Below are 24,563 nucleotides of genomic sequence, written 5' to 3'. Positions count from 1 at the left end.
AACGGGACACCTAAATTTAGAGGTCTTTGCAATTAATCAAAATGCCATTGATGTAATTCTACAATGAGCACAGTAGTGAAAAATAGAAAATGTAGGTTTCACACATAATGAGACAGTTATTACAAGTATTTTTTTACTGCTCTTAAGCTATATATTCACATGCCATAAAACATAAATTATTAAACATGAAAAATCATGAAAACACAGAAATAAAAATGACTTAAGGCAATGATGTTTTGACATTTGATAAAAATGTTCAGGATTAAAATAAATGTGTGTGTGTGTGTGTGTGTGTGTGTGTGTGTGTGTGTGTACACTGCATACAGTATATTGTACATTACATGGAGTGCTGATGAAATCTAGAGTAAAGTATGTAAATGAGGCTAGACTCTTGGTCCTCATGGAGCAGTCATCCAAAGCTTTTGACCTTAAAACCAAACCCTGCATCTCTGCATGAGTAATTGGACCAAAGCATGTCCTATACCAGTGCCTGCCATTAACCTTTGAACTTTAGCATTTCTGGCATAAAAAATTCATAGCGTACGCATATTTCATGGTACATTTTTAGATGTGGTCATTAAATGGCCGGACAGTGTAACAGTGTGAGGCCAATTAGGCATACTTAACGCAGCTGACCTCTGGCCTTGCAGCCAAGGTCAACGCATCATCGCGGTGAAGTAGACTAACTAGCAGTCCGAAAGGCCACAGGACAAGTTAGCTGTGAAGAGCGCATAGGTCGTTCCAAAGGGTAGCGGAACCATTACCGTTTTGATTGATCGTATAACCGGCTGAAGTGATCCATCATTTACTTTCACTTCTCTATAGATATCATGCGCTGCGTTGTTCAACCCTTTAGCTGAGGCATTATTTGCGCCAATGGAATCTTTTCATTTTAATCTATAAGTGGATCTTTCCACTCAAAGCAAATGGGAAGAGCAAGGTAAAGTTTAATCTTGATCTCATAGATTTGCAGCCGTTTCCAGTTTGTGTTCCTTTATTGATGAAGAGTGGGTAATATCCTTCATGCTTACATCTCATGCCGTTACCTTTTATAGTGTACTATGCATGATTAAGCAGTACACAGGGCCATTATATTAACCACATTAAATGCTGGTTAAAGATGATTTGTATCATATTTTAGGAAAGGTGCATCAAATTATTATTTAATCAGTTTTAGGCGACGCCTAGGCAAAATAAATTAACAGTTTTACAGCACAGAAAACAACTGGTAGCTTGTATCTAGAAACAGTCCTGAGAGCTCGGCCCTTTTAATTCTCTTCAAGCTGAAGAGTAAAAGCAATAGTGTGGGAGTGTTGCAATCATGGGTTAAGCATCCTCACCTGGCCCAGTCTCATTGGACTCTGGGGCCGGGTGAGGATGCACACCTGTTGCACATCGAGTAATCAGTGTGCACAAATTAAACCAGCCACACACACACACACACACACACACACACACAGGGAGAGATCTCCTGTAAGGGCAGGGGAGTGCCCTTGTGTCGTGTCATTTTCTGTAACAAATCATCATCATCATCATCATTATCATCATCATAAATTTTCAAAACCACCCTGTGTCCTGCGTTTGAAGGAGCGCAGAAAAGTAACCTAGGTGGTGTGTAGCAAGTGACCTTGTGACAAATACATCATGGACGTATATTGGTATGAAGTTTGTATGTCGGCACATTTTAGCAGCATCAATGGCAGCACTAATTCCTGCCCGTGCTATCCAGTATTGTTTCATAGATTCAGGGGCCAGGGTCAGTGTCTGTGTCCCTCTACTAGCCTGGCATGACCCCTAAAATAATTCAGGATTTAAACACAATTGGATTTATCGAGGCTGGGCAGGGGTTTAGGAACCGTGACGAGGGACTGTGCTTGGGGAGATTGTATGAACGCATACGGATCCCACTTTGCTTTAGACAAAGCCTGCGTGGATTCTGGCAACGCTCTTGTTTAGTTATAGCGGGTGGTTGCGTGCCGTGCATGGTTGCTGAGAGGTGTTCGCCTTATCCGTCTTTTCAGTGACGCTTCCTCCAATGGTTTTACTTGCTAACTGATCTCAGGTCCCTCCTGTTATAGTGACATAGTGCAGCTGTGTGTGTGTAGTCCACTGTAATTGTATTCCTTATTTGACGCAACATAATGTGATGTGGGAGAAAAATATACATATATTAATGGCCTTTACTAGTAGTATCTCATTTTTAAAAGGTCTTTAAAACCTGTTTTAAAGCCGTACTATAAAAACATTCAGAAAATATAGCATGTATGGACATGCTCTAACTGAATATATCCTTGAATATACAATAACCGTTTCACCAAAGATTTTTGATTTTAAAGGCCCTTAGAATTTATATCTAAAGTGATTCATGGATGCAACAAGCTGTCTTCAAGGGACAATGCGAAACACAAGTAGCTTGTATAATGTCATAAAATACTAATTACTTGCCTTTGGCCTTGGTTCCGAAAAGTATTTTCGCCTTCAACTCTCCTTCACAACCCAAGATACTGGGGGGAAGGAAGTGAAGTAGCTGCACAATTATTATTCTGTGCCAGGCAGCGCCTTGTGCTCCATGGCGCTCAACAGTAGAATAATAAGAGTTCGACTAAAGTCCAAGAGTGGCATGCACAGACAGAGATGTCGATGTCGACTGTGACTGGTACTGACTGTCCATCCACTGGTATGGTGGTATGGTGTTATCAAAGCTATGTGATTCCACTAATAGATGACTGAACACATTGTCAGCTGTGCAGTTATTAATTTAAAAAAAAAATGGGACGGCCATGTTGAATGTTGAAATGGGTGTTAGGGAAGCTGGCCCCTCGTTGGTCCCTCGTTGGCCCCCCCTGGGAGGGAGGGGGGGGGGGGGGTGGGGCGGGAAGGAAGGGGCCCTCGTCATTGTTTTAAACCCGGGCTGCTGCTGCTGCTGCTGCTGACACCCGTATCGCTCACCCCTTAAAAGCAGCAGCGTTTGTCGTCGCCTTCGCCTCTTTCCCACCCTTTTCGCTGGGGGGGGGGGGGGGGGGGGGAGTGAGGGTGGTGTGTGTGTGTGTGTGTGTGTGTGTGTGTGTGTGTGTGTGTGTGTGCGTGTGTGCCCGCCTGTCAGCTGCGCCGGGTGGAGAGTTATGGGGCAGTGGGAGCATATGCTGCGTTGTGACATGCCAGGAGTTGTCGTCAAGCCCAGCGACCGGACCGACTCACGGAAGACGCCCGCGAGTGTCGTCTGTGCCACCGACGTCCTTAAAAAAAACCAACAGCACCCTTCTTGTCACCTCGGGTTCCCTAGGAACTAGAAACCAAAGGGCTGAAGGGGGGGAAATAAAAGACAGAGTGTGATGTAGAGGAGGACATTGATGAACACTTTGAAGGAGCGTGGGAAAGTGCTGGTCTGTTCCATTCCCCCTGGACAGGACCGCAGTAACATACTGACATCCTCATCCTCCTATTATTAGCTGATTTGATCAATGAGGGTTTTTTTTTTTTTTTGATGAGACTGAATTATAAAGTTAGGTTATTTCTTGGCTACTCATCAGACGAAGCAGGCAAGCTGAAGACACCGCTTTGGACTCTTGCTTGTAAATGTTATTTGGATTTCATTTGCCGTTATACGGTTATACGGTTTATCAGACGGTCGAATACCAGAGGTATTAGTTGATGACCTGAAAAAGTCAATCGATGAGTCAACAATCAAAGTCATCATATGTGAGAGAGAGAGATAAGATAATGAGATAAGATTATCCTTTATTAGTCCCACAGTGGGGAAATATGCAGAGTTACATCAGCAAAGAGCAAAGACGATAGGGCAAATAAAGAAATGAGAGCGAGGACATGTCAGGTGTGACATGCCATTCGCGTGGGGGTGGAGGCAGAAATGGGGAAATAAGTGTCAGTATTGGGGATTGGGTGTGGGGCTGCACACACAGTGCTCACCTTGGTCGTCTTGATTTGCAAGTTGAGGGCTGGGGGGGGGGGGGGGGGGGGAAGAGGTTATATTCCACTGCATCCCTTGTCCATTTCCTGCTCAATGAATGAGATGGCTCCCAGCAGACCGAGCCGGCAGACCAGCCCACTCAGCAGAGCACCAGAATCTCAACCGGCTGCCATGGCTACACTCGTGCAGTCCTGGACACGCTCTGTCTCCATTGTGCTCCGCGGCTGTCCTCCTGCGCTCCCGCCTTGTCAATCTCACACTCTCCCTTATGATCCCTCTTTGATCTCTCTCTGCCTCATTCTATGCCTTTTATTTATTTGTATCCGTCCCTTGTAGTGTATGTGTGTGCGTATATGAGCGACACTGTACGTCAGTACAGTGCCGACCACGCTGGGGGGGGGTTGTGTGTGTGTGTGTGTGTGTGTGTGTGTGTTTTTAAACGACTGAAGCTATACAAATGGTGGGCTTTAGAGATGGTTAGATGAAGAGGTGACAAATGGTTAGGATTAGGTTGAGCTTGGTGAAGGGATAGTTTACTTTAGTTCTAAAGTTAGAGATGGTTACTTTCTAGGTATTCAATTGGAGAAGCACATTCATGGCTACATTTCTGCTCACTCAGCCCGTACATTTGGTGGAAACTGTATTCTATCAGATCTGTTACCCAGCGATAACTCTGAATATTAAACAGCAAAAAGAAACATGTTATAAAGCTATGAGGTTATGGGGAGGGCACGATAAAGCAAGCGTTGATTTTTTTTTTTGCTCCACATTCGCTACAACTCTACTCTGCTCTGAGGGGCCATCCTCATAAAACGCTGTACTGTACTGGCCTCCTGTGTACGACTCTCAAAGATAATGTGGGATGGGCATGAGTACAACCTGTATCGACTGAACATGCCTGTAGAGTAAGCACATCATATTTGTATTATTTAAGTTGAACATTGGGGTTGGCTGAGCTCAGGAGGTAGAGCGGGTTGACTAGTATTCTTTTTGTACTCACATAAATGGATCCAGAGTAGGCCTGGGCGATATGGCTGAAAGACATATCACGATATAACTTATATATATATAGATATCGATAACTATTGATAATTTTAATGACCTAAAAACACTAGGAATTACCATGCTGGATTTAAACACTTCTGTTTAACACTAAATAGGACCTTCCACTGTTCTTCATTGATAAATAGTCCAATGTCGATACAACAATGAAAAACACTCAAATATTGTAAATAAGTATCATATAAGTATCATTTATTGTTTTACTGCCCAGGCCTAATCCAGAGTACTTGACTACTTGCAACAAAAAAAAATTAATATACATAACATCGTAAATTGAAATGCATTGAAAAATGGAACGTGAAAACGCGTCCTGATTGTTGACTCTGCCGCTCCTCCGCGGCGCTCCTCTCGTCCCGCAGGAAGGCCACCGCGTGACCACCGTCGATGGCGTCAAACGGGGCGACAAGGAGGACCCGGCTGCCAGCGAGGTGGGCTGGATGACCTCGGTCAAGGACTGGGCAGGGGTCATGATCTCCGCGCAGACGCTGACCGGCAGAGTTCTGGTGAGACCTTTGACTTCTCTTTTGATGCGTTTCCAGCCTGATTGATCGGCACTTGCCGTGACTGCTGCGAGTGTTGGTGGCCCGGCCCGGCCTAGCTTACAGCCCTTCTCCCCAGTCGGGCTGTCAGTCATTTTATCACACAGGAGATTGAGAGCGGTAATAGATGATGATGACGAGGATGGTGATGGGGGTGAGACACTTGAGATTCACCCCTGACGGGAGCTGTCTCTGGCTGGTTGCACCCTCTCCCCTTGTTAGTGTGTGTGTGTGTGTGTGTGTGTGTGTGTGTGTGTGTGTGTGTGTGTGTGTGTGTGTGTCTGTATGTGTGTCCACCCCCCCCCCCCACCACCCCCTCCTGGCGATGAGGGCTGTGTAGAAGGCTGGTGCACATATGCAGCATTCTCGTGTGTTTGTTAGTGTGTGTGTGGTGTGTGTGTGTGTGTGTGTGTGTGTGTGTGTGTGTGTGTGCTGGCTGAAGCAGCTTCAGACAGTCTTTCTTCCCAGACAGAGGCGATGCAGAGTTCGTCACAACAGATCCAGGGCACCCAAGTGGAGGAGATTTGGAGAGCGCATTAGAGAGCGTGAGAGATTCAGGGAGGGGGGGGGGGGGGGGGGGGGAGAGAGAGAGAGAGAGAGAGAGAGAGAGAGAGAGAGAGAGAGAGAGAGAGAGAGAGAGAGAGAGAGAGAGACGGCCTGTGGAGGTCTGTGGGTGGTGGGGTGGTGTTGTGTGCCATGGAGATGAAGGATGCAGCCATTAGCTTTTTGGTCCATGAAAAATGGTTGCCATGGCGCAACATCCGACTTTTGACATTATCATATGTGAGCTTTGGTTCCTGTTTTTTTTTTTTTGTGGTTTTTGTGTTGCATTAGAGTTTCAACCACCACATTATATTCGGGTGGTGGGATTAAATCTGGGCCGGAGATTACCGCATCCTGGGTATGTTGCAACCTGTCCTGTCCCACTGGGGGGAGAGGATCAAATATACAGGACACAGTCACTGGCGAGGTGTACACACACACACACACACACACACACACACACACACACAAAGCCTGGGCTACACGTTAACCTCGTGGAGCTTTCCCATAATTTATTTGTGATTTAATTATTTATTGTTGCCTTTTTATGAGAATGTTGATTATTCCTGCTGTAAGTGCCGAGCTAAGCTAGTTCAGGGGCAGGGCGTAATCAAACAAAATGGTTTGACTGGGTGGGCCACGCCAAGACTGGCTGCAGTTCTCTGCTCTGAATAGTGTCCCCTCCCTCTCTCCTCTCACTCCCTCCCCCTCTCTCCCTCTCCCTCCCTCCCTCCCTCTCTCTCCCTCTCTCCCTGTTTTCCCCAACGTAATACACCAGCTCCAGCTGGCTCCCGGTGTGTGAAGTCGGTTTAGCGATCGAAGCGGTTCTCACGCACTAGTTAGTCCAGAGTGTCGGTTACACATTGACGCTCTCTCCAGTCACATCTGATATAAGTTTTAACAAAACAGAGAACACGAGACATTTTTACAGCCGCCGACAAAATGGGAGGAAGGTGACACAGACTTACTCTTGCCTCCCTAAACCTAAGGACGGAGATGGCCCCTTGGGTTGCCAATAGTGAATAAAAGAGTGTTTTATGGTGGGTTGCATGCCAAGGGATTTTGACATCTTTTCTTAATTTTACCTCTCTGCAGATGGTGGTTACTGCCTCCTTCGTCATTTCCAAAGAGCAAATGTGGCAGGGGTCTGAAATAATTTGAGGTGACGAGGTGCATGAAAGTGATCCATGTGAACCATTTATGCACAAAACTTCCCCCCTGAATATATGACCTCCTGTGATGCGTTCCTTCGTTTACAGTGAGTCATCGCCATCTTGGCAATAGAACAAGTTGGTGGTTGTAGTGTAAAGGCATGTGGTCGGTTGGCACATCACACGACAACCCTTGACTGTGTAGGAGACGCAACAGCGCTGTCCACGTGATTTGCTTTTTGCTTGTTTTAGCTTGGAACATGCATGTCATATGGGGTGGTAGTGTGTGTGTGTGTGTGTGTGTGTGTGTGTGTGTGTGTGTGTGTGTGTGTGAGTTTGTCTGTCTTTGTGTGCACACGCATGTACCTGTTCTTCTCTTGTATGTTTTGTGCATGTGTGTGCGTACGCATGTGTCTGTGTGTGTGTTCGTTAGGCCTGGACGATATGGCTGAAAGACATATCACGATATAAATTAATCATATTGGTCAATATCGATAACTGGTGATGCTTTTAATGACCTAAAAAGACTAGGAATTACCGTGCTGGATTTAAACACTTCTGTTTAACACTAAATAGGACCTTGCACTGTTCTTCATTGATAAATACTCCAATGTCGATACAACAATGAAAAACACTGAAATATTGTAAATAAGTATGGAAGCGTGTTTGTAGAACAAACCCAGCTGCTAGATTTGGTGGTCCAGTCTCTTGTCTATGTATATTGAACATGTTTTATATTGATATTGATCAAAAGTCTATCACGATACGATAATTTATTGTTTTATTGCCCAGGCCTAGTGTGTGTGTGTGTGTGTGTGTGTGTGTGTGTGTGTGTGTGTGTGTGTGTGTGTGTGTGTGTGTGTGTGTGTGTGTGTGTGTGTGTGTGTGTGTGTGTGTGTGTGTTTTTGTGTGTGTGTGTGTGTATCTGTGAATATCGTGGCTCAAATACTCTGTCAGTAATGGCTGGGCACACACCACGGTTTAGTGAGCTCTCCTCTGTAACCATGGCGACTACAGCTTACCTAAGCGCAGCAGATGTGTGTAGTCCATGTCAGCTTGTTTAGGGCAGGATACATTAAATCCTGCGTCTGGGCCGTGTGAGAGGAGGGTTTAGTTGTCTATAAGACAATAGCACGGCAAATTAAATGTGTTGTGTGACTCTTTTAAAGAGGATCAGACACTAGACCCAATTCTGGATCCCTGTAATCATTGCATTACTTTATTATCCCTGTAGCTCTTGCTTATTTTCAGAGTAATTTAACAGGAAACCAACTATGAATGTGTATGCTGTTTGCTTTTTATTTGGCATTAATATGGATTGCTGGGATTTATTGAGTCGAGAAATGTATTTTAAGTTTTGGGAAAAGTAATGACAGGGGACATTTTTATCACACGATACAAAAACAAAAAGATATTGTTTGGGTACAGTTTTTCTGTTAATTATCACTGACGTCAGCCTTAATGTTATTATGTTGGATGTAGATTTTGGTTAAAAGCGAAATTAGCATAAATGCTTCCTAAAATAATGATTAGCATTATTGTTTTGTTTTTCAAGGGGAAACCCCCCGAATAGAGTGAGCCAACATCAGCAGAATGTGAGCTCACTGTAAGCTAACACAAACGCAGCTGAAAGCCAACAACATCACAGAACACATGTGCGGAACGGAAGGGAGCGACGCAGGTGCACGGCGACCCGTCAAAAGGTTTCTCACACCAATCTGCGCCAGAGAGTCCCGGGGCCAACACACGTCTCCCGACTTTCCGACAGATTGTTCCGAGATCAAACGTTGCCCTTGGTGCTTCTCATCACCGGGGATGACGCGTCTCTTTGACCTTTCCCCGCTCGCAAAGCGTATCAGTTTGAGATCACCCCCCCCCCCCCACCTTTACCCCCCTTCTCCGTGCAATCAAAGCAGCCTGCGGAAAACACAAAAGCCAAAGGCCTCGTGTTTACTGTCTAATTACTGGTCTGCCTCCGGTCCCTATGTAAAGACAGATTAACCCACTCCTTGCCTCTCACCCCTCTCTCTCCCTCGCTGCAACACCCTGCACACGAGGCATCACACATCTGTCAATCCCGGCTTCATTAGGGTCACTCTTTAAACACAGGGCACTCAGTGCCCACCACTTGGCACGAGACACGCTGAGATCATTTTTTTTTTGCTCCTAACCCGCTCGTGTGTAAACAGGTGCCGTCCCGCGACCATTTGCTGGTGTGTGAAAACAAATGTAGAGGCACTAGACGGCGGAACCAGGTGTACTTGTGTTTAGGCCGGAAGCATTTGAATGCCCGTGTTATTTCTGTGTGATGCATTTCTATTGAGTGGTTGTTGTACCTGTAGTGTGTAATTGTTGTTGACACTGTCAGATGACAGAAAGTGTTGTGAGATTGGTCTTTTGCAAAGGACACCCGGGGGGGGGGGGGGGGGGGAGGGGGAAGGGGAGAGAGAGGGGTCTTTTGTGTGTTGGAGTGGGGGACGGCGAAGGAGGGGGTACCTTAAAGTATACACCCCATGCTGTGTGACATTTAGCCAACCTAGAGTTCCCGAAGGTCCACATCAGTGTGTGTGTGTGTGTGTGTGTGTGTGTGTGTGTGTGTGTGTGCGTGTGCGCTGTTGGCCAGAGAAAGGGTGTTCTATAAATGGGTGCATATGTAACCAACTCACTGCGCTAGATAGCCCACAGCCGCTGGGTCGATTGTGGCAGCATCACCATGAGCACCGATTGATAGATCAGACTCTGTGTCAACTGCACCATCCTCCATACCAAACTCAAGTGTGTGTGTGTGTGTTTTAGCGGTAAAGACGTCACGATACACACGCGTAGCGGCACTCAATACGTACAAGGAACGATGTGACGTTGGCGTGCGTAAGCTTACGGGACAACCAATCAAAAGTGTCTGTCTGTCTAGGGCCTCTGTACGACGGACGGGCAGTGGACAGGTGAGCAAGGCTCTCAGAAGAAAATGTACAGGTGGCTCACGAGGGCATTTTTCATCAAGCAGGGCAAATTCCCCACCGCCTCCTCCGCGGGCTTCAATAAGCGCCGGTGGTGGAGGCACTACAAGGCAAAAGCTCTTTGTCTGATGAAAGAGAGAGAGAGAGAGAGAGAGAGAGAGAGAGAGAGAGAGAGGGAGGGAGGGAGGGAGCGAGAGGAGGCGAGCGAGCGAGCATCGAGAGTGATGTGCCATTCAAACATGACGTGAGCACCGCCGGGCCACTGAGTGCAGATTTATCGCCGTCTATATTTTTCCAAAGGGGTCTCGGGATCGTTATGAAAGAGTCAGCAGTTTGAAGAAAGAAAAAGAACGGAAAGGAAAAAAAAACGATCCCACATTCCTGTGCCTCTCCCCTAGTCCACTCATAAATCCACTCTGTTAATTCCTCCTCCCCTCCAGTCCATGCAGATACACTCACCGCTTGACTCCTGGCTCTGGTTCTTGCCGCAACGGCGATAGCATATGTAATGGATACATACAAATGCCACCAAACAGCCCCTTGCCGTTTTGGCTGAGACAAAAGAGTTGGGGGCGGGTGGGTTGGTTTTATGCCACCTGTGGCCTCCCGTGCCAGCAGGGGGGGTCGGGAAGGGTATGCATGACTTTCACCTCGGGCGCTGGCTGCCGTTCAGCCAATCAGCCGCCGCCGCCACTCAAGTCTCACCACGGAGCCACCAGGCACTCAACGCTATTTCGGGGGGGGGGCGGGCGACGGCAGCTGCCTCGTCTGTTTTGTCAGAGCCACGTCTGACTTCCTGCCTCGTCTGTTTTGTCAGAGCCACGTCTGACTTCAGTCCCCCTTTGTTGCCTTGCCTCAAAGATAGGCTCCATTAGCGCTGATTGGTTCACTCGGAGCTGCGTTCGCCCGCCAGGTTATTTTTAAACGGCTGCAGGTAAACGGCTGTTTGCAGCCGTCACCTCCCTGTCTGAAAACCCACGGCTGCTGAATGAAGACACACACTCGGTGAAGAATGTGTTGTGCCTGTGGATCAACCCTGATCAGTTGACAACGTCAGACACCGTCTGTTCATCATTTGCATCCTAACACTTAATGTACACAGCATCCCAATCCTGGAGGCAAACGGTGTTTGCGGAATGGATTTTTTGGTACGGGTAGTATATTTAAAGAGTGCTAAAATACACCCACTCACACACACACGCCTATCAATGTGGACGTGCACTCATACATGTACGCACGCACACACACACAAACACACACACACACACAAGCACACACACACACACAAGCACACACACACACAAGCACACACACACAAACACATATCAATGTGGACGTGCACTCACACACGCACACACACACACACACACACACACACACACACGCGCGCACAAACACAAGCACACACATACAAGCACAAGCACACACACAAAAACAAACACAGCGCATTCATTTGGAACTAGTTTGCTTGCTACATTCTCAACGCAAACAAGCCGGGTAGCGTGGTTAGCACATCTCCGTGGTGTTGACATCCAGAGTGTCCTGAATATGCTTACAATGGCATTCCTTGATGCCTTCTGAAATAAAACACACCGTTTGTTGCAGGTTGGTGTCATGGCCGAAACACTCAAAGTGAATCTAAGCTACATTGCCAGAGGTACTGTATGGTAGTGGCTATTCCAGTGGCTGTTATAACTACTGCCACAGCATTAGAGATTAGTTTGGATCTTCTTTTGTTTCTCCATCAAGGGTTTTGTCACAGGTGATGATAAAAGGTGATGATAAAAATGATAATAACATGATAACATGATCAAAAAACAGTATGTTGCTCGCTCTCTAGAGCCAGGACCATCCACTTCCGTTTTTTCCACTTCCTATTATAAATTCACACCTTGACTTAAGGGCGAGGCCAAGCAACGTATCAATTATAAATTAGTATAAATCAAACAAAAGGCCATTTGGCTCGTAAGGTGTGGTAGTCTTATTTGTTCCCATACCTTTCCAATGAGTGTCTTGGAACACCTGCAATCACTTCAGACCTTTCATTACATCTTTAAACCCACTCTACAGATTGCCCCCCCCCACCCCCCCAATCTCTCGCCAGGGTGCCCACTCACAGACGTGGCAAATGAGGGAACTTTTGATTTAGCATCTGGCGCACGGTGACGCTTGGGGGCCTGCACCCATTCCCCCCCTTGGCAACCTGGATGTAATTAATCCCGCCAGCCACTTACACGAAATGAACGCCGAGAGAATGATGGGTGTAGCAAATGTTCCAGGACCACCGCCACTTCCGTTTTTTAATTGTCATTTGCACGGTTCTTTAACGGTCTATCGACATCCCACTGTGTAACACAGTGTAGGCTTGTTTGAATACGATAGTTGTCCGGGCTCCCCCCTCCTCCCTGCATCATCAAGAACCCTTTCTCTAGTGTGTGAATTCCCTTTGCATGTCTCCTTTTGGCTCCCTCTCTGAACACCTGTCATCATGCAAAGTTTTCCCAAGGCATGAGCCTCCACCGTCAGAGAACAATCCTTCCTCATCCATTGCTTGGCTGGGGAGAAGGTTCCCTGAGAGCCAGCAGTGGCACGTGGTTTACATTTGTCAAACGTGATGGGAGTTTCAATGTCTATTGTTGTGTTGTCGGCCACGCCGGACCCCTTCTCCTGCTAGGGGGGGTGAACCTGTCTGTAAAGAGAGGCCAGACCGGTGAGTCATCCCATGATTTCCATCACAAACATGCTTCGCCTATCGCAGAAAAAAATGTCCCCCCTGTGCAGCGATTTCATCTTTTACACAACAGGAACAATAGCGGCAGGAGGGATGGGCTTATTGTGATGGATTTGTCAAGGTTTATACCTAGTGGTGCGTGGGAAATGTTTGATGCTACCGGTAAATGAACCCCCCCCCCCCCCCCCCGCCCCCATTTTGTACTGACCCACTGGGATGACTACAACATGGTTCATCTTTGCCGTGCTGGGGGAAGACCTCATTTGTATCCCAATCCCGTTCCCGTCCCTCATCCCCCCCACCTCCACCCACCCCTCTCACCCCACCGGCCCATTCCGCCCCCACCCGCCAACCTAAGCTCTTTATACTTGACTGTGAGAGTAGTTGGAAGCCTTCCATAGTGGCTTAAATCAAGGCTTAGCCAGTATTGGATTTGAGTTTTTCTATACAGCGAGTGTGCGGCTCGAGTGGATTTTTAGCGACCCGTGTCCATCTAACACGACATCAACAAAACCCTTTCCCATTCTGAAATATAGATCAGAATGCCACCCCCCTCCCCAGTGAAGTACACCTTGTCCAGGGTCACAATGAGACACAGTTTGAGGTTACCTTGAATGCCTGGGTTCCCGTTGTTGCTCACCTCAGGTACTTAAACTCCGCCCCGCCCCCCTCCCCTCCTGAGATCAGATCACTTAAAATGTAGCTTGACCCCAGTCAAACAATCCACGCATCGGGTATCCCACAGCCGGTAGTTACAGTGCAACCTACACTCTGTGTTGTGTTTCACTCTGTGAAACATAACCCTCGGTGGGGGGGGGCGGGGTACAGCGTGATTCAAAGGACAGGTTAATTGTCCCAAGTGTTTTAAACTACAGTTCCTATAGTATCCCTATGCATTGCAAGACAGTTTCCTCTTCATTCAAATTGCTGGTTTATCCTTTGTATCTCATATTCACAAAGGCGGATAAAAAGGGAGTGCAAAGCAGCCACCTAATAAAGAAGAAATACACGTCCTTTAAATGAGTTACAACCATCAACTTCAGGTCTTTGTGGGTAATCAGACAGAATCCTTGTGGATTCACTTAGGGAGCGGCAGCTCAAAGTACCCTTGGAAGTGTGGGCCTGTAAAGCCCTTTGAGACTGTAGTGTGACACTGTCTGGTCCTAACCCTCATCCATTTGGATAACCCTCCTTGGTCTCAAGCTAATCCCGGTAAAGTGTTGAGTTGAGAGAACGCTGAACCCGCCTTACAAAATCGACGTTCCACTCGGATATCACTTTATGTCTTTTTATTGACTTTGTTCTTTTTAATTCAGTCCTATGTACGTACCTATGCATGTGATCATTACTCCAAAGCCTGCATTAGAGGGCATAGATGTATGGAAGGGAGGTGAATGTCTGTGTGAAGCAATTAGGAAGGACTACAAAAAATGCAGATCCAGTCACTGATTTGCCAATAATTGAGTAGGTCCTTTAAGCCCTTGAAATAAAGCCTGTGAAACCCTCTGACAGACAACCCGTCCAAAGAGCTCTGTTTCAGAACATTTCATAACTGTATTTTGAATGGTGCCGTTAATCAGTTCTTGGTAGCCCAGTGTAACCCTGTCTGTTCTGTTTATTTTCTATTTTACACTAATGGGATGTTTGATCTAAATTCTACGAAAAGCCACGTCTCATGCGAACCGCCATACGTAATGGTGCAGGAACAGTCCCATCTGTTCTGTTTTTAATGCTTCACCGCCTCAGTTGCACCAGGTCTTTATTTATGTATTAATGGTCCCTCTCAAGGCGCTGTTTTTGACCTGTTGGTTGTGTGACTTGTGAAAAGCGATCACTTAGCTTTCAGTATGACGACATATAAACGCATTCCATCCAATGTTGGAAAGAATGTACCACATTATTGCTATGTATTTTGTATCCCAAGTTTGTTCATTGTGTATACGATTAATAGTATACGTGTATACTATCAATCCAATAGGGGGAGGATCAGAGCAGTGGAGATATGAAATCACATATTACACAATATGTTTGTGTTCCTTGGACGGAAGTGCGAGCTAGGTGGTGCATCCCAGGAGAACGTTATCCTTCAAAAAATCGACTGCACCTCATAACCCGGTGAAGACATGCTCAGGTTACTGTTCAGGAAGTCCGTACGAATCGCAACCTGCTGACAAAAATGAGATCGGAACGAAGCTTTTGCAATACCAAAAATAATTGCGTCAAAAGACGTTGGAAAGGACGTAACGGCCCCCCCTGTGGAGCGGCAGCTTTAAAACATCCTCCAACAAACATCCTCCACCGCCCTTCCAGTTTTCCACTCAGGAGCGTCTCTGTGGTGGCGGTGCGTCACTGTTCTCCCCCCCCTTGACGTCACCCCCTGCCTCCCCACGCCCCAGCCGCACCTCCGCCCGCTTTCTGACAAACCCCCCAGTGAGCACGCTGATAGCAGAGAGTGGCGGTTCTCCTTGTGGCGGGTGGAGGGGGAGGGAGGGGAGGATGGAGAGTGGGGGTGGTGGTGAGGGTGAGGGGGTTGAACGCTTTTAACGAGCCACCAGGACCCATTCCCCGGGGGCTTTTCTTAATTACTGTGAAACAAAAACAAAAACGACAAACTAATGAAAACAATTAAAAAGGGAGTTGGGTTCGCTGGAGTATGCAACCTTTGGTGCATGCAAGTATAATGAAGTGAATATGAATATAGTATAAATAGTTTCATGTCTCCCCTGAATATGAGCTGACCTGCGTCTATGCTGGTAAAAACATTGCATTTCTGTCATGTTTGTTTCCTCCAAATACAACCACTTGGGCCCCAGTCACTTGATGGCAGCTGCACGTAGCCTCTCAGGAAAGTCACAGAAACTAAAAAAAACAACCTAATACACTTAGATTGAGGAGATAAATGAGAAATCCTACGTAGTGATCGACTGATATATCGGCCGATATTTGCGTCTTTTACGTGTATCAGTATTGGCCGATTATTTTATTTTTAAAATATTTTTTCCCGGCATGATTTACAGACAGTTCAATAAATGTTCCTTTTTTAAATTGAGACTTATAACATTTGTTCTCATTATTGTGTCATTTTTATGATGTCAATTGAGGGAGCAAAAGCAGTATCGACTTAGCCTGGAAATCCAGACCCACATCCGAAAGCTGGCCCAACTCGAGGGACGGCACCAAGCATGCATTTGAAAATATCACTGCACGCAATTGGATAACACTACGAGAAATCAGAAGAATACAAGGGGTGACGTATCCAGACCAGCGGAGCTACCCAATAGATAAGACTCTTGCCGCATCCGGTCAGTAAAACAGCAACGCTTTTGGCCCGCCAATATATCAGATACACTGATGTGATTGGTTAATGTTCTGGGGCAGGGGAGTGACTTGCTGAGCGAATTCAAATTGTCCTCTCGCAAGAACTCTGGATTTCCAGGGTAGTATCGGCTCAAGAAAATCGGCATCGGCATATCAGTCATCGGCTAAGGCTGATGAAAAAATATCGGTATCGTATCAGCCCTAAAAAATCCACATCGGTCGATCCCTAATCCTACGACCCTCCAGCGGTTTTAACTCACGTGTGTGTATGTGTTTGTTGACTTTAAAGGGCTGAAAGGGAAAACCCCATGGATGACGCCCTCCTTAGCAGTGGCTATTCTAGGCACACATTGATCACACTGATAAATGTACGCTAGAAGCACAGGCCAACTGTTCTCAGAGCTGATATAATGGCCCTTGATGGATGGTCTTGGATTTTGGCCATGGCGAAATTGAATTAAATTGTCACCAGGGGTGCTGGGTTTTGTTGTTGGTTCGTTCTCTGCTGACATATCCTGGAACACTGAGTGACCTATTAACAGCGGGCTAGTACTGCCGACTTGTAGCGATGGCTAGCTCCCACCATACACAGTGACTCTTTATTAGGCCATTAGAAATACAATTTCACACAACAACAGCAAACACTTGGAAACTCTGGTGTATTCCCAGACTGCTTGTTAGTGTTATCCACCTGCTTCGTCAACCCGCACCAGCATTACAGGTCCCTCATGCTACTGTGCTAGCTGTCAAACTACTGTTGAGAGACTGAGGGTTAAGACGAATACTCTGACTTTGGTCATTGATGTCATGCAGCCATTGTCTGACTTAGTGTGATGGTACCATTCAGACATGACATGGGCACATTGACAATTCACACACAGACAGACAGGCAGGCAGACAGGCTAGTAGGAAGACGGTTATATTGACAAGTAGATCAGAGACGTCATCATGTCAACAGAGTCATTTCCCATCGCCGTGGATAACTAATATGTTATTGTAAATGTTATGTCGTCTAAAGGATGAGCGATCTCTCACTGTCTGGACAGCGCTAGCTTCTTATTTGCGTGCTCTGCCATCTCCATGTACGCCTGCTATTACACTGCACGGCAGATGTCAAAAGCATTACTGATGCGTGACCCTTAGACTCTAGACACGATAGCTCACTTGGCTCTTGGTCTTTGTTGTGGTAGACCTTTAACGTTGGCTACTCTCCATATATGGCAATGGAACCATACACATACACCATAAACTACGGTTATTAACTTGCTGATGGCTAAACTCAACTTCAGAAGGGGTAAAGCAACACTAGAAGCGGCTCTGTTAGAATGACTAATACACTTAGGAAAATATAATACATGTTTTGGAAAGCTTGTGATTAATGCCGACAAGGACAGAAAAGACAATTTGAAAAGCATATAAATTTTCCTATTGAGAATTGGAAGCCTGGAAACATAGGCAGACAGACAGACGGATCACCTGTGGATAGGTATTGCACGCACGCACACACGCGGTTAACACACACACACACACACACACACACACACACACACACACACACACACACACACACACACACGGTTAACACACACAGTGAACACCAGCTTAGGCTTCTCCCAGCGATGCAGCTATACTTTAAGATCTCTCTCCCTGGTTGTGTGTCTGCCCGGCCCCGTAAATCTGGATGAGGGAAAGGAGCCTTTTTCCGAGAAGATTAGATCAGGATTCACCCCAGCTTCAACCAGATTGCCTGTTGTTGTGTCTAACTCTAGTAGGGCATCAGAGAGACAAACACTACAAAATGCTTGTAATCTGATTGTAATCAAAAATTTAGTCTGTAAACTGTCACAGTTTTAGGATTAAAAACTGTGAGACGGGGAGGCCAGGGGTTATCTCTCGGATCCAGCAGTCCTACTATGATACTATGATACAGCAGAACTTCTGCAGCTGGAAAACAAGAAATTAAAAGGGGCGGAGTCTTGTGTCCTGTTTGGTTACGGAGATATTCTACTGAGGAGTAACTAATTTGCGTGAGTGAATAAAGCTTTCAGAAGGGGATATAAATGAGTGAAACCTTTACACGCTCTCTTTTACATCTTACTAGTGCTGGCAGAGTTTGTTTGCTGTTAATTATGAGCTTGGCAAAACATATCAAGCTAAATAAAGTGAAACCAATGGTTCCCAATGATTTGAGGTCTTCTGCTATTAGACTTTAAAATTTTCATCTAAAAGGAGATTTATGAGACTAGGCCTGGGTGAATATAATATAATTCTCTTCAAGTCAACTTTGACAGAAGATAAAAATGGGGGAGATGAAGTGATAAGTCTCTCAAATATAACACCAGGCAAACATTATTATGCTCACAAATATTGACTTTCAGGCGATTAGCAATATATTGTTTACCCTTGGGGCCATATCTTTTCATTCTCATCTTGAGTCTGGGCTTGGACAACAATGCAATCGTCATTTACGGGCTATGGGTGTCTATTCACTGTAACAACAATTCTTTGTAACCAGGAGAAAGAAACATTTTCACTTAAGGAAATAGAATAACCCTGGACTTGTCCTCCTTTCCTGCTTGACAGCCCCCTGTACTCACAATAGCCTTGTTCCTAATTATGTGCGGCAGTAATGTCTCCAACACCTCCTCTTGGACGTGGGCAAGAGTTGCTATATACTGCATATATATATATATACACACACACACACGTTTGGTGTTTACTTTTTTGTGTGTGTGTGTGTGTGTGTGATACGTGCATGTGTGTGGTGTCCGGTAACATCCCCTGCTGTCGGCCCTAATTGCGCCGGACTCTCTCGTTAATGTGTGTTGTAAAAGTCTCCCCCCCCCCCCCCCCCCCCCCGTCGTCCCTCCCTCCATCCCTCCTCCACCGTTAGGGTTCCTGTTCTGCGGCTGATAGAGGCCTTTATGGGTGCAGTTGTAAACATGCGGATCAATCCGTGGTCCCCAACTCAGAGTATTTACAGCCTGAACGCAGCTCGGCCGCACCAGCAGCCTCTCCGCTCCTCCTGTCCTGTGAGTGGATAGATTTACAGCGCCGCCCAAGGATGTGTTTATCAATTCAGCCCCGCCCACATAAATCCCAGTCCGTCGCTCCGCCCTTAAACGGATCGGACACAACGATGCCTCTTTTTTGGACAGTTTCTCGAAATGAACCGACGAGAGAACCCTTTGTAATCACTGAGCACTTCCCTGCACTACTGTTTTAAATATCTTATCTTCCTCTATTATTATTTTTTTGGCAGCATTTGTAATTATGCAGCAGTGATCACACCCAATCCACTCCAACACAATGTGAATGAGACGCCAATACCCCTAAGTGTACCTCGTCTCAATAACGTCACTTTATCATTTTAAATGACAGGGGCTCGAGTCAATTCCAAACCATGTCGAGGCAGACAGCCCGAAGTGTTCAGCCGAAGAATGTCAATGAGTGACATTAGTATGCACCCCTTCCCCCCCCCTAACGAGTGACATTTTGTCCAGAGTGGCAGATGACATCCAGCGTGGCATTTCCTTGTCAGGACACTGGGACAGATGGGTCGGCCCAGTATTTCCCACGGGCCGCCTTGCGGCAGTGCTTATTTTAGCCCGAGCAGAACCCGGAACACGGGATCTGTTGCTCAGCAGTCACCCCCGGAGGTGCAGCGAACGCGCAGGTTTTTAGACGTCTAATGAGCTTCTTCAGTGACCAAAAGTTGGGTCAGTCGTCGTCCACCCCCCCCCCCCCCCCCCCCCCCCCGTTGTTGGATGTGACCTGTCCTAGTGCAACCTCTCTGTCGGAGGCAGTGGAGCCGGTGGCAGATTCAGATCCAGGGCAGCAGCTTTTCCTGTGAACAAAGATGCAGTGAATGGAGCCGATGCACAAATCTCTGGCTTTTCCCCAATGGCCTCTCTGATCCCCTGCCCTCCCGCCCTACCCCTCTCCCTCCTCCTCTCCCCCCCCCCCCACCCCCCCCCCCCCCCACCCAGGAACTACAGGCTTTAAGAAATTTCAGAACATGCTGACCCCTGGCTTTAGCCGGTTGGGTTATAGACGGACCGCTTGGAAGTGATCTGTTTTTGACTACTGTGGTGGCTGATCGGTGTGGCTCAGGGAACACATCTGCCAGGTCGAGCCAAAGTTGGGCAGCATCGTCATCTGTGGCCCAAAAGAAGCCTATTTATAATACAGAAAAGGGCAGTTTTCTTATTTTGTAGAAGATGTATGAGAGGTGAGGTATGTACGATTTATGAGACATTATTTGAGTGTAATTTGATAGAGATGCCAAAGCCATGGGTCAGCTATTACTGAGAATGCTCTGAATGCTATGAGCCAATTTTGATTTTTTTTATTACTTCTCTCCTGGCTTATCCCAGCTCATTTCTGGCATCTCTTCCATGATTGGTTTGGGGAATGCATCTTGCCTGTCAATCACAGGTGCGTGAAATGCATCGCTTCTCGATGGCGGAGTAACACATGGCAGGAGCGAGCGTAATTTTTTTCCATAATCGAGCAGCCCTACTTTCCACCCCTTTTCCGCTCTCTCTCTCTCTCTCTCCCGCTCCCAAACCTCACCTACACCACCGTTTAAATGACACATTTCCATCTGACCTGACAGTCGATGCTGTCTGAGAGCCCCCCCCCCCCCCTTTTCCCAGAGTCAGTCCGTGCGAGTTTCTCAGCCCAACCCGGTCAAGGAGTCCTCTCTCTCTCACTCGACTCGCTTGTATCTCACAATGCTTTCCCCGTCGGTGAGTCAGCCTCTAAGTGGAGGCCTGGAGGGTGCTCCAAGCTCTGAATGGCCCAGCACTGTGGAGCAGTGTTCTCATTGAGACCGTCATTTACCACCATCGGATCCCCCGCCAAGTGAGCTGCCGAGGGGGGGGGGGGAAATCCGGCCTCAAACAGTCATTTCTGTCCGCGGAGAAACCGGGCACATTAGGCGTAATAACACACTTTAGTTAGCGTGACATGATGTGGTGCTGTGTCGACCGAGTAGTACCGTAGTAAACCGCGTGACACGTGCGCGGCGTCTTCCAGCGAGGAGCTCGCACCGGTGGTGAATGTGGTATTCGATGGAGGCGGCTTCGCTTCCAGAGTAAAGTGCTGCTCAGGGTGCTAAGTATTCTTGCCCCTGGAAGGTGTGATGTGGAAGAGTGCGGTGGGAGGGGTGTGGGGGTGTGGGGGGGGGGGGGGGGGGGAGTGGGGGGGGGGGGAGGGCTGCTGGTAATGGGGGCATCGCTGCTAGCAGTACGATGATGTCTTGTGTCTTGCTTGGGAGCAATAGGAATTATAGTAATATTATTGGGTTGATGAAAAACACTATCTTCATTTTTCAGTCTTAAGTTAATGTGGTAAATAATGAGGTGTACAGAGGCCCATTTCCAGCGATCATCACTCCTGTGTTCTAATGGTACATTGTTTAGCTAATTTATGATAAGAAAACCCTTGTGCAATTATGTTAGCACAGCTGAAAACTGTTGCCTAACAGTGAACGAAAAAAAAACAATTAAAGGATTATAGTTGTTTTTGATCGTAACAAAACTCTACCATGGTGGGGCAAAAGAGGTGAATTATTATTATTATTATGACTGCTAACAGTTTTACTATTTGTTCTACCTTTTGCCATCATCCCACTTGTGTGGATGGGAGCAGTGATCTGTAGCTACCAGTGAGCTCCCAGTCCATAGCACTGTAACACAGCTTAGGCTACCAGACAAACAGGGGTGGGGGGCTTAAATCCACGGGCTAAACCCCAGCGCAACGTGCCCCCTAGTGGATAGTAGCCACCCTACCGTCAGATCGAGATACAGATGGGACGCTGTCTGCCTTTTTGTTGTATTTCTACCCTGGCCCGGGATAAAGGCTGGAACATCATTGGCACAACCTCCCCGTCAGAACAAGGGTGATGGTTTACCCCAGCAGCCTTGTTAGCCTTGCAGCCAGTGTTTGATCTGACGTGGGAGAATTAATTTAGCTCTGGATTCCAGCAGCCTTCATCATGTCGCCATTACCTTTCTGCCTTCTTCTTCGTCAAACCCCCCCTGCAATGGCTACAGACATAAAAACACTTCCTGTCCTATTAAAGACGCGGGAGGGGGGGAGGGGGAGAGGGGAGAGAGATAAAAATGCATGGAGGTGTTTTCTCATTACGGAGACGCCAATTGTGAGGTGACAATGCAATTTCACATCATGGAAATGACTGGGCCCTGAGCTTATCCATTATTTACACCCATTTGGCCTCCGTGCGCATGGGGACCCATTGTGAAGCTTCTTAGTCGGCTACGGCCTGAGAGGTCACAGACAACTTCTGAAGTGTGTTATGTTAAACGTGTTCTCTGCGTGGAGACGGCTTTTGTCTCTTCGGATTAACTCTGCAATCCTCACCCCTCCCTCCCCTACCGCCCTCCCTCCCTTTATAATATCATAATGACTTTTAGAATGTGGGTTGCTTTGGCAAAATTCTCATCCTCTGATGTAATGCGTGCCCTTGAGTGTTGATTAAAGTAATAACATCGGTCAATTTGATGAAAATCTAACCTTTGGAATGTCAAGTATTCGTCCGCTGGTTAAAATAACAGTTTATTCAAGTTTAAGAGACTGTTTCCAGGTGAATTAGTCATGTGCATGACACATGCAACGACAGTGGAATTCTTGTCATCTCTTAAAAAAACGTTTTTTATTTATATGATGATGCTCTGTTCTGTTTATATTAATTTAAACGTTTTGTTCACAAAATCTCTCTCAGTACACCCGTTTCAAACACTGTTATCATAATGTTTTTATTATTGTGTAGCTTTATTATTATTATTATTGTGTAGCTGCCTCTGCTAGCATCAGCTGAAGGGGCTGCTCACATGGTACAGGAGTAGATGCTCCTGGTTCCCAGTTCCATCATGGACATGGACTGTTTGTTCCTTCCTGTGGCCGTGTTCCCCCCTGTGTCCGCCACAGGGGGAAACACGGCCACACAGACAAGGAGCGTTATATATTGATTCACTCTCAGTGCTCCGTGTGTGTTTGTCATGGTTTGCCGCTGTCACAGGAAGAGTGCGTCCGCCTGGCAATGCTAGCATGTCTGGAGCCTGTGGTTCTGTGGCGTCTCGGTGGGTTCTTAGAGTGCGGGGCGACGTCTGCAGTGGCAATGTGCCTCTCAGGGAGGGACAAAGTGGGAGCCACACACACACACACACACACACACACACACACACACAGGCGCACACTCATACACACCCATGTATACATGCACATTTTCACTTACACACATTTGCAAACCCACACACATGTACATGAAACTGACAATTTCACAAGCTGCAAAGCAAACGGTATGGTAGTGTGTCTCTCTTGCGTGTGTGTGTGTGTGTGTTTGTATGTGTGTGTGTTTGTGTGTTTTTGCCTGTTATAAAAACACTACAATCTATTTACAATTTACAATTCATGAGGTGAACTACTGCAGAGGGGCTTGTTTAGTTAATGGGCCTGTGTTTATCTGTGTGTGTGTGTGTGTGCGTGTGTAAGTGTGTGTGTGTGTGTGTGTGTGGGCCTCTGGCCGTGCTTGGGTGCGTGTTTGTGCGAGAGAGAGAGAGAATCAAAGACTGACCTATGAATTGAAGAGTACATGCATGCATGCATGTATGTATGTGTGTGTCAATGAATGCATACATGCATATAAAGTCAAACACAATAATTCAATGCATGACGTGCTCATAGCGGTATGGTAAAGGTAGCGTAGAAGTGGGTGTGTGAATGAAACTCAAGCTTTGTGAACCTCTTGAACAGTTTAGTCAGCCTCTTCATCAAACAAACTACTTCTTCTGAATTTAACAACAGCTGCATTCCTTTCTGCTGAGCCTTTAACAAACGTCAAACGTAATGGTAAACAAATAACAGGTTTGTGTGTGGCCCTGGTCAATATGACATGTCGTCCAACACAACGTAAGCCAAAGGCAGAAAGCCATCAACTTTAACCGTTTTTCAACTGCCGGAAATCCTGCACCTGTACCTCTGTGTATTCCTGCCTTTTCATTCATCCATTTTTTTCATTGTTTTTTATTATGTTTCAGGTGGTGCTCGTCTTTGCCCTCAGCATCGGTGCCCTTGTAATATACTTCATCGATTCCTCTGAGTGAGTATTTCATATTTTGCTGTGTGAATTACAATCTCATATCTTATATAAGGATAACTCTCTCTCTCTCCAAGCTGCAGACCACGTCACAGCCGACCTTGTGTCTTGATGCTGCACAGCAGAGTGCGTAATTGAAACAGGATGATATGTCTTTCGACCACGCAGGTGTCTTTCCAAGCATAACGTAAGCTTTGAACTTTGACCCCATG

General features: G+C 46.6%; 1 protein-coding gene across 1 annotated transcript in view; it reads left to right on the top strand.

Annotated features, from left to right (window-relative positions):
* The window catches only part of LOC311366769 (calcium-activated potassium channel subunit alpha-1-like), a gene marked incomplete at its 5' end in the record, with an annotated part of 74,187 nt that overhangs the window by 6,563 nt on the left and 43,061 nt on the right, over positions 1-24,563 (top strand). The window contains 2 exons of the mRNA XM_084485555.1: positions 5,350-5,493; positions 24,293-24,354. Of these exons, the coding sequence (XP_084341681.1) occupies positions 5,350-5,493; positions 24,293-24,354 (206 nt within the window). The remainder of the gene's footprint in view (positions 1-5,349; positions 5,494-24,292; positions 24,355-24,563) is intronic.

This window comes from Micromesistius poutassou (assembly GCF_964030765.1).
Source record: "Micromesistius poutassou genome assembly, chromosome: 21".
Lineage (NCBI taxonomy): Eukaryota > Metazoa > Chordata > Actinopteri > Gadiformes > Gadidae > Micromesistius > Micromesistius poutassou.
Note: the sequence above shows the minus strand (reverse complement) of the source record. Positions and strands in the feature narration are given on the sequence as shown.